The 10,820-nt window shown below is 57.6% G+C and overlaps 1 protein-coding gene across 1 annotated transcript in view; it reads right to left on the reverse strand.

The window, feature by feature from the left end:
* Positions 1-5,671: 5,671 nt before the first annotated feature.
* The window catches only part of SLC5A5 (solute carrier family 5 member 5), a 17,108-nt gene continuing 11,959 nt past the window's right edge, over positions 5,672-10,820 (reverse strand). Inside the window, 8 exon segments of the mRNA XM_029286156.1 lie at positions 5,672-5,885; positions 6,237-6,307; positions 6,941-7,044; positions 7,411-7,616; positions 8,035-8,121; positions 8,682-8,752; positions 10,004-10,116; positions 10,212-10,324. Coding sequence (XP_029141989.1) covers positions 5,691-5,885; positions 6,237-6,307; positions 6,941-7,044; positions 7,411-7,616; positions 8,035-8,121; positions 8,682-8,752; positions 10,004-10,116; positions 10,212-10,324 — 960 coding nt within the window. The 3' untranslated portion in view covers positions 5,672-5,690.

Below are 10,820 nucleotides of genomic sequence, written 5' to 3' on the forward strand. Positions count from 1 at the left end.
GTCCCGGCCTGAAGCCCGACTGGTATGGGTCTAAATAATCTGTTTCATCCAGGTGACGAGGGAACTGCCGCGCAACCACACTCTCAACAACCTTCGCCGCAAAGCGAAGGTTGGAGACCGGGCGATAGTTAGCCAACTCATCTGGGTCCAGGGAAGGCTTCTTGAGGAGGGGCCTCACCACGGCCTCCTTTAAGGCCGCAGGGAAGACACCCTCCTGCAAAGAAGCGTTGACAATTCCCTGGAACCAGGCTCGTGTCCCCTCCCGAGCTGCCAGTACCAGCCAGGAGGGACACGGATCCAACAAACATGTGGTTGCATTCAGCCTCCCCAGGACCCTGTCCACATCTTCAGGAGCAACAGAGTCAAACTCCTCCCATACAACCGTCTCAAGACCTGCTCCCGTCTCCTCCCCCTGGGCCAACCAGTCGGAGTCCAAGCCTTCCCGAATCCGAGCGACTTTGTCATACAGATACTGCGCAAAATCCTCGGCCCTCCCCCTCCAGGTTTACATTCCTTAGCAGTCATCTGGTTGTTAGCGCTCCCTCCGGGGGTCCATCTGTGCCCTCAGGGTCCCCTGAATCGGAGTGCAAGCGGGTGTGTGGAGCCTTCGTGGAACTGAATGTTAGTCCTTCCATCCTCCTCCACCCTTTGGTCAGAACCTGAAGAAGCTTCTTGGATGAGAAGCGAAACGTCTTCAAGGGAAAAAAAACGAAAAAAGTCCAACTGGCTCTTGAAAAAGCACCTTTGGGATGACCCTGACCTGGACGACCGAGAGTCTCCGTGGACATTTAGCTACACACTTCAGGGCGACCACAGTTGGAAGTGCGAACTGCTGCAGGTGTCGGGTGGCTGTTCAGTGACTCCTGCTTCCCCCACTGACTTTGTCAGACGCTGGGAAGGTTGTGCATGTGGCGGCCCCAAGACCTGCAGACGCTGCAACCATCACAAATACACCCCGATTGCCAAGTGCCTGGGTTGCTATCACGTGACCAGGAGGATGCTGGCTGACAAACCGTACTCAGCGAGTAGTCCTCAAGGACACCACATCCCCACGGAGGGAAGTGAGCCGTGGGGTACCACAAGGCTCCGTCTTAGGCCCAGTAAGTTCTTCAACATCTTCATCAATGACTTAGATGAGGGAATTGAAGGGGAACTCATCAAATTTGCAGATGACACCAAACTGGCAGAAGTAGCCAACATCCCAGAAGACAAACTCAGGATCCAGAAAGATCTTAACGAACTTGAACAAGGGGCCCTATCCAACAAAATGAAATTTAATGTGGAGAAAGGCAAAGTCTTACACTTAGGCAGGAAAAATCAAAGGTACAAATATAGATTGGGCGAGACCTCATTTAAAAACAGCAACTGTGAGAGGGACCTTGAAATCCTAGTGGACGATCACTTGACTAGGAGCCAGCTGTGTGCAGCAGCAGCCAAAAAAGCTAATATAATCCTGAGTTGTATAAACAGAGGCATAGAATCAAGATCACGCGAGGTATTAGTGTCGCTTTATAAAATCCTAGTACCGTGGTGGTGAACCTATGGCACGCGTGCCACAAGTAGCACGCAGAGCCCTCTCTGTGGGCACAAGCGCCGTCGCCCCAGTCCTAGGCCTTCAGCTGGGTTTTATAAAACCTTTTCACTTTAGGCCTCTGCCGCCCTGTGCAAAAAAAAAAAAGGTTCAATCAATTTCAACCTCTGGGGGGAAAAAAAAGATCTCGTAAAGTTGGAATTGATTGAACTTTTTAGTCCCACCCAGTCTGCCGTTACCACCGTGACCACGCCCACCCAATGGGCCACACCCACCCAGCACCCGATGATACATAAGTGGGTTTTGGGTTGCAGTTTGGGCACTCGGTCTCTAAAAGGTTTGCCATCACTGCCCTAGTAAGACCACACCTGGAATACTGCAGCCAACTTTGGTCACCATATCACAAAAAAGATGTTGAGACCTTGGAAAAAGTTCAGAGAAGAGCAACTAAGATGATCAAAGACTGGACAGTCACTTGTCTGAGATGGTATAGGTTCTCCTGCTTGAGTGGGGGGGCTGGACTAGAAGACCTCCAAGGTCCCTTCCAGCTCTATTCTATTTATTCTAAAGGCCTGGAGACTAAAACATATGAAGAACGGCTGCAGGACTTGGGTTTGGCCAGTCTAAAGAAAAGAAGACACAGGGGTGACATGATAGCAGCATTCCAGTATCTGAGGGGCTGCCATAAAGAGGGGGGGGCACGTTATTCTCCAAAGCACCCGAGGGCAGGACAAGAAACAATGGTTGGAAACTGACCAAAGAGAGAAGCAACCTGGAATTAAGGAAGAAGTTCCTAACAGTGAAGACAATTAACCAGTGGAACAGCTGGCCACCAGAAATCGTGGGTGCTCCATCACTGGAGGTTTTTAAAAAGAGACTAGTGGTCACTTGTCTGAGATAGTATAGGTTCTCCTGCTCGAGCAGGGGGCTGGACTAGAAGACCTCCAAGGTCCCTTCCAGTTCTATTCTATTTTATGCTGTCATGGTTGTAAGTGTGAAAAACAATCACGAGTCACTTCTTTCCGTGTCGTTGTAACTTGGAATGGTCACTATATGAATATAAGTGGAGGACCGCCTGTCCAGTGGGCTGGGCCAGAGAAGCCCCGGGGCCCCTCCCCAGCTATAACTCTCCTGAGGAAAAGAGAAGCCCCTCGACTCCTGTGGACTTTCCCAAATGCTCAGCGCGTAACCTGGGAGGTCCGGTCTGGAGGAAAAGAGGCAGCAGGAGAGGCAGGAGCCCCCCTCTGGGGCTCAGCCGCTCTGGGCCAGGTGGGCAGAGGAGCTGGGAGTGACAGGTGGCGACCCCCAGCGGGTCCCTCAGCCCCAAGGAAGAACCTCCCGCAGGTCCTCCTCGACTTTCAGCCGTTTGCTTAGTGACCGTTCGAAATTACAAGGGCACCAAAAAAGAGACTTGTGTCCCTCCTTCCCATTTAACAACCGTTGCAGCATCCCCTGCTCACGCAATCAAAATCCTGACGCTCAGCAACTGACTCCTAATTATGACAGTCGAAGCGTCTCAGGGTCACCTGATCCCTTTTGCGTCTTTCTGACAAGCAAACGTCCATGGGGGAAGCCAGATCCACTTAACGACCGTGTGACTACGTTAACAGCTGCAGCGATTCACTTAACAACTGTGGCATGGAAGGTCGTAAAATGGGGCAAAACTCACTTAACAATTGTCTTGCTTAACAACAGAAATCTGGAACTGCCCTGTACGGGGAGGGTCCACGTAAGAGCGGGCCAGTCCCTCCTCTCCACAAAGGGGTGGGGGGGTCTGTGTCTCCCAAGGGGGCTTAGAGGAGGCCGGGCGTGGGGTGTGGATGGGGGGCAAACTGCTTTTCCTGTGTGAGGCAGAAGGTTGGAGGAGATGACCTGTGGGGTCAGCCATACTTATTCTCTCCCCCCCAATCATTCTCCCCAGAGGTGGGAAAAACACCCCAAAGGCAACCCCATCACAAAGCTCTGCGGCTTTAAGAGGGCTGGACTACAACTCCCAGGATTCCCCAGGCAGCCAGTCTTTCTTTAACTGGCTGGGGAATCCTGGGAGTTGTAGTCCAGCCCTCTTAAGGCCGCGGAGGCGGAGAAAGACGGTCCCGGGTGTTCCGGGGGGGGCCACCCCAGCCACCCCCGAGGCCTTCCCTGACCTCCAGCCCCCCCCCCAGGGCCTCGAGACCCCGGCCCAGCCCCTGATCTGCCCCCCCAGGGAAGAACGAGGGTCGGCGGTGGCCCCGGAGACCCCCCCAGCCTCGCGATGTCCCTCGTTTCCGGGCCCGCCTCACCGGCGGAGCGGAGGCCGACCGCGCCGGCGAGACAGCCGCGCCTTCCCTCCTCTCGGCCCCGGGCAGCCTCGACCCGCCGCAGCCCCTACCTACCGCCGCCGCCGCCGCCGGGGGTCGCAGCCTTTGGGCGTCACGGCGCGCCCCGCCCCTCGGGGCGGAAACGGCGAGTGGCTTCCGCCCCTCCGAGACGGCCCGCCGCCATGTTTGTTGAGGGCAACTCTTGTCTGCGTTCAGGCCCGCACTCCCTTCTCCTTCCTGGGCATCATTCCCGCCTGTCTCTCACTTTCCTGACTCTCCGCCCGCAATAAGGAAGGAGCAAACAAGACACCCGCGCCCCGCCTGGGAAGCCTTTTCAGCGTTGCCCCCTGTAAAGAGGGAACGGGAGTGAGAGGAACAAAAGGGCTGCCCATAACCAAGATGGCCGCCCGCGCGGTCTTCCATTGGATTTGGACGCTGATGCTTCCTCTACGCATGCGCATCTCTCTCTGCGAAGTCTTCCTACTGCTGTCCCTATCGATGGGCGAGCCCAAGGGGATGACGCATTCTCTCCCACCTGGCCGCCAATCCGCTTTATCGTATGAGGACCCGTTGTCCTGGTAACGGCTTTGTGGCCCGCTGGGCTGCCCCACCGGCAGTTGTAAGGGCAACAACCTCTACAAAAATGGCGTCCTTGGCTTCGAAGCCCGCAAGACGTGCAGAACCCAGGGAGACGGCATAAATGGGCCAGCTTGGACAGGATGGGAGGCAACTAGGAGATCCAATAGGCCACCATTTTCCGCTTTCCTGCTTTTGCAGGTTGGAGAGGAAAAAACCAAGACCTCCCACTTTCCTGCTTGTCTGTCTCCATAGGGCAGTGTTTCTCAACCTTGACAATTTTAAGGCACGTGGACTTCAACTCCCAGAATTCCACAGCCAGCATTGCTGGCTGTGGAATTCTGGGAGTTGAAGTCCACGTGCCTTAAAATTGTCAAGGTTGAGAAACACTGCCCTAGGGAGACAGAAAGAGACAAGCGAACTGGAGGGCTCCGCTTTTAGGGATCCAGATGTCCCCAAGAATTCATCTGTGGATATTCTGCCTGGCTCAAGGAGCGGTGAGAAACAGGGCGCAGAACTGCCCCACCTCGTCTGGAGGGGCACCAAATATCCAAGACCCCCCAAGGATCATTTGCAAGAAACAACTGCCTTGAAGATACAGCTGTGCAATGGCACAGAGAAAGGCTGCAGAAAAAGCACAGAACGACTGTTTAAAAATGATGTCTATAATTTATTGCACTTTTTACTGGCTCTCCCCCCCACACACACACAAAGCTGTGTGTGTGTGTGCGTGTTGTGTTGTATGTGTGATTGGAAAGAGGAAACCTGGCTGATGGAGCTTGCCAAGTTTGCCATCACCTGAAAGGCATTTGCCAAACATTTCTGTAAACATCACAAGTGCCTCTTCCGCGAAGTAGGTGGTTTCCTCTAGAAGCTCTTTCAGCCCCAGCTCCCCCCACCCATTGCTTGGGCTGGGTTGAAGAGGGGCTTTCTTCTTCTTCTTCGCTGCAGGTGTGTTTTGCACGCAAACACACACACACCCATGTCCATTTGGAAACAGCCTTTCAGGAATTGCTGGCGTAAGGCAGATTTGGGTCAGAAACAGCCCCGGATGAGGAAGGTGTCCGTCCGCTTGGGGAGAGGGTCTTTGCATTCATCCCGTGGAGCAGGGGTCCTCAACCGTGGCCACTTTAAGACTTGTGGACTTCAACTCCCAGAATTCCTCAGCCAGCTTTGGTGATCCTCCCCTGCTGATCTGTCTGATCCTCCCCTGCCGTGGAGGATCAGACAGAGCCAGCCTGATGATTGAGGCAGTCTTTGCTCTGCCCCCACCCCACCCTCTGGCCCTAGACGCAGGTCTCTCGGAGGAGGTGGAAGCAGCCGTGGTCCAGAGCGTGGCAGGCACAGATGGACTCCGCCGAGCCTGTGGCCGGGCTCAACTCCTCCTTGGCCAGCAGGGTCTTCTCCTCCGCCTCGAAGCCGAGATCCACGGAGGCCGAGTCTGGTGCCTTCTTCTGGGGATCAGCAGCGTCCTTGGGGGTCTGTGCAGGGGACAGGAGAAGACAGGGAGTGAGACCCGGGGTCTTCTCCACCCAACCCACAAAACCTAATCTTATTTGGGGATCCCCAAAGAGCCACAGGAAGGCGGGGTCTGCCACAGCTGCCCAGTCACCTGGGGCTGGGGAGGGGGAGGTAGGGCAGGGGGCTCTGCATGGGCTAGAAGCCGCAAAGGGTGCTTGGTGGGGGTCCGTGGGTGCAACGAAGCGCTCTCCGTGACCTTCTTGGAGGAATTGTGGATTCTCCGAGCAGAGGTGGGCTTCATCCACCACTCTCCAGAGCCCCCTCCCCTGCTGTTCAGCCCCTAGCACACGCTGCTCCTCCTCCCTACCTACCGTGTCCAACGGCCTCTTCATGATATCCCACCACAACATGGATGGCCGTTTGCTGTCCTCGCCAGGGGAGCCTGAAAAAAACCCCGGAGAAGTGAGGGAGCGAGTCCAGGCCAAGGGCGGCCCCACACTCAGCCCCTGCCCCACCCAAGACGTGCCCACCAGCACCTGCCACGTCTGCCTCTCCCCTTCCCACCCAGCTGCTTCCAGGACCTCTGAAGCCCCCTCTTGGCCCTCAGATCCTGAGAGGTCCTTTGAGCAGGCAGGGGCTGCACCAGGGACATTCCAGGTGTCGGGGTCCCTTCGTGGGTCCCCACCTGAGCCACTCTGGTGAACCCCCCAATGCCCAGGAGGGTCTTTTTACCTCTTTTTATCAAATCTGAGGAGAACTGGACCGACAAATCTCTGTGGCCCTGCCACAGAACCACGCCGTGTCCTTATTTCATAAAACCTAAAAGCTGGAAGGGGCCTGAGAGATCATCTACTCCCACCCCCCCGCCTGGAAACACCCCTGCAGCAGCCTCTCTCTCCGGCTCTTCTGCTCCTCGGAAGGTTCTTGACCAGGAAGTGGGTGGGGGGCCTCAAGTGCCCCGGAGAGAGGCAGGGACCCTCTTGTAAAAGGCCTCCCCAGGGGCTCTATCCGGGGGGTCCACCCAAGCCCACCTCTGCGGAGGGGCCCTCGCCAGCCGCCCTGCCCGCCTGCTCACCTCTCAGGCCGCTGGCCAGCAGCCCCACCACCACCGTGCTGAGGGTCCCCAGGGCGCCGTAGTAGAGGTAGGAGATGGCATAGAATTCGTCTGCAATGGCCGGCCTGCAAGGGGGCAACGTGGTCAGCTGCCTTGGGAGCCAACAGACACCACCACCCCGTGAACCTCAGCGCTGCCACCCCCCCCACCCAGCCAGGGCCCTGCAGAGGCTGGCTGGGGAATTCTGGGAGTTGAAGTCCACGAGCTTAAAGTCACCAACGTTGGGGGTCCTGGGGATTGCAGTCCCCACAGACTGGAAAGTGGGTGGAGAAACTGGAAGGGAGGGGCAGAGGGGGTCGCCCACAGAGTGTGCCAGTCCAGCTTCGAAACAGGAAAGCGTGAGGACGGGACCAAAAGGAGATCCCTGGAGGGGGGTGAGGGGGGTCTCTGAAGGGGCACCCCAAGGAAGCCAGCTCAGCCCTCCTGCTCACCTCTCTGGCTGCTCCAAGGCGGGGTGGGGGGACAGCGCCCCGTAGAGCAGGGTGCTGTTGGTGCCCTGGGAGACGTTGTAAAGCGGGCAGAAGTCTGCGTAGGAGGGCAGGACGCCCATGGTGCTGGCACTGGGCGGGTAGAGGGTGCCCCCCACCGCGACCCAAAAGGAGAGGAGGAAGCCGACGCCAAGGCCGGAGAAAACCCCCTGGAAGAGAAGAGGAGCCCGTGGTCAACCCTGGGCAAGCCCCGGCTTCCTCGGGAGGCGGCCTGCGGGCAAAAGCCTGGGACGGGGGGGGGGGAACCTGGGCATTCCCGCAACCATTTCTGCAGCGAGGGCAGAAACGGGCTCCCCCAAAGCTGCTTCGCCCAGGCCCAGGAAAAGAGAGGCAGGTTGGCCTACTGCCCCCCATTCCACCCTCCAGCCCCCCAGGGGCCCAAATGGACCCTCTCTTGGCTCCGCCCTGCAAGCCCAAGAGCCCCACCTGGAAGACTCCGGAGCACTACCCCTCCCCTGATCTTGCCTTTGCTTCCCCGTTGGAGCTGCCCTCTGTTGGCCGGCAGCTGGCCCAACCCAGCCCCCCTCCCTCTCCCCTTCTCCTCTCCCTTGGGGGGGGGGGACTCACCAGGGTGTTGCAGGATGGAAAGAACATGCCCAGGATGAAGGCGCCCAGGAGGGGCCCACTGATCACCCCCATGACCGTGAAGGAGCCCTGCCAGAAAAAGGGGGCGGGAGCTGAATTAGCAGCAACCTCACTGTCCACCCGAGACCCTCCCCCCCAGGACACACGGGCCAGGGACTGGGATGGTGAAAGGGAGGAGGGGGTCTTGTGGGGGAAAGGGAGGGGCTGCACCTCTTCAGCCCCCGGCCCAGTCCATTCACCCAAAGGTTATGGGGGGGGCAAAAGGTACAGCCCTCATGGGTGGGGGGGTCACGCCCCAAGGGTCAGGGGCAGGAAGCTTTACCGCTGCCCCCATCCCTGCATTTAAGTGTTCACAAATGGCCCCCTGATCCAGGGCGAGGTTGAGAGAACGGGAACCCTTCCCTCTGAGCCCCCTTTGACCCTCCCCCAGAAGAGAGCTGGCAGTTGGCTTTTCTTCTGGGGAGGGTCTCCACTTCTGTTAGGAGAAGGGGAACGATGGGGTCCAATCTGAAGGACTGGATGGACGGCGCAGAGCAGGGATGGGGGAGGGGGGCAGTGTGGGGCCCACCATGAGGGAGGGGGGCTGTTTCCTGGGGAGGGGGCTTGCTTTCCAGGAAGAGTTGCGTTACCTGCAGCACGCCCCCTCCGAGCAAAGACGAAAGAGCTGCCACTGTGATGCAGGCTGTGCCGTAGATCAACGCTAGAAGCCAAGAGGAGACACACACTCTTCTCAACCGAAGGCAAAGGAAAACTCTGTGTGTGTATGTGTGTGGGGGGTTTTACACATATGTGTGTGTGGTGGCCCATTTAGGGACAAGCCCACTTCCAGGCAGTTTGTGAGTCTCCGAGCTTCCCAGGAGCCAGGAACACTGGAGATGTTCAAATCCCAGAGTGGAAGGCACCTTAGAGATCATCTAGTCACCCGTTTAATGTGGGATACAACAGAGCATCTCTCTCTCACACACACACACTCACACACACACACACACGTCTCTGTTTGAAGACCTCCAAAAAGGAGAGCTCACCACTTCATGTGGCAGGCAGTTCCCCTGGCTGACGGCTCCCACACCCAGGCGCCTCTACTTTTAACCCAATGCCCTGGTCCTGCCTCTCCTGCCTTCAGATACGGAGGCTGTTATCTTATCTGCCCTCTTGACAACCTCTTGTCTTCAGGCAAAAGGTGCCACCAGCTCTCTTTCCCTGGCATGGGATAGAATCACGGTATCAAGATGAAGTGTTGGCACCACTCTGCAAGGCCACACCTGGAACACCTGCGTCCAGTTCTGGTCACCACTATGTAAAAAAGATGCTGAGACTCTGCAAAGAGTGCAGAGAAGAGCAACTAGGATAAATAAAGGCCTGGAGACTAAAACATACAAAGAACGGTTGCTAGAATTGGGTATGTCTAGTTTAACAAAGTGAAGGACGAGGGGGGACATGATAGCAGCCTTCCAGTATCTCAGGGGCTGCCCCAAAGAAGAGGGAGTCAAGCTATTATCCAAAGCTCCTGAAGGCAGGACAAGAAGCAACGGATGGAAACTGATCAAGGAGAGAAGCAACCTGGAACTAAGGAGAAACTTCCTGACAGTTAGAACAATTAACCAGTGGAACTACCTGCCTCCAGAAGCGGTGAATGCTCCAACACTGGAAGTTTTTAAGAAGAGACATGACAGCCATTTGTCCGAAATGGTGTAGGGTTACCTGCCTGAGCAGGGGGTTGGACTAGATGACCTCCAAGGTCCCTTCCAGATCTGTTATTCTGTGCTCTGCTCCATCCCCAAATTAGGGTGTTTCCAGACGAGTTCCCCCAGCCCTCACTCCAGAATACGTAGAAGGGGGGGGTCTCTTAATCCCCTGGGCCTTAATGCTTGCACCCCTCCCTCTCCTGGTCTCCCCCCCCCAGAGAAAGGAAAGGTTGGGGCTTTCAGTGGGGTCCCTGCCTGCCACTCACAGAGCCCCTTGGAGATCAGGGCGAGTTTCCGTGGCGTCAGGCCGGGCATGTTCGGTTTGATCAGGTCCTCCACGGTGACGGCCGCCATGGCGTTGATGCTGGTGGAGGCCGTGCTGCAGGGGAGGAGAAGGGCGAGGGGGCATCAGGAGGGGGAGGGGCAGCCTGTGGCTTGGCAAAGCCCCTGCCCTCCTCCACACCGGAGACTGACCTCAAAGTGCCACTGTATGCGCAGGCCAGGAAGAGGCCGGGCACCCCCGGACAGCGCTCAAAGATGTCCAGCACCAGGTAGGGCATGTACTGGGGAGGGAGAAGAAACAGCAGCTGTGAGTCCGAGAACCCCCAAAGCCCCCCCCTCGGTCACAGGGCAGAAAAGGGAGGAGGCGCCCGCCGGAGGGACCAGCCAAATCCTTGGCTATCCTGCCCTGCCCGGGATCCCTCCTGGCTTCGGGGTGCAGTTTCGAGGCAGAGGAAAGGCAGGGAGGGGGTCTCAGGGAGGGGTCTCTGCAAAGGGGCAGCAGGAGGAGGAGGGGGCTGGGCGAAGTCTGGGGCCTGGTGGGGTCTGTGAATGGCCGGTTGGCAGCTGGGGTGAAGATGTCGCGCCCCCCCCCACCTGGCCTTCTGCCCTGGCGTCACTTGTGGTCTCGCACCCAACTCGGTCGGCCTCTGTTTCGTTTGGGAGGGGGGCAGCAAAGCCCCCTGGCAGAGGGAAACGGGTGGCCTTGGCATCCACTCGCCCTTGAGCCCCCAGGATCCTCCCTCGAGGCCTCCCCCCCCAAGAAGGAGAGTCAGGATCCTTCTGCCCAGGTGCCCCCCCCCC

This window comes from Protobothrops mucrosquamatus, unplaced genomic scaffold (assembly GCF_001527695.2).
Source record: "Protobothrops mucrosquamatus isolate PMUCROS unplaced genomic scaffold, P.Mucros_1.0 scaffold2998, whole genome shotgun sequence".
Taxonomy (NCBI): domain Eukaryota; kingdom Metazoa; phylum Chordata; class Lepidosauria; order Squamata; family Viperidae; genus Protobothrops; species Protobothrops mucrosquamatus.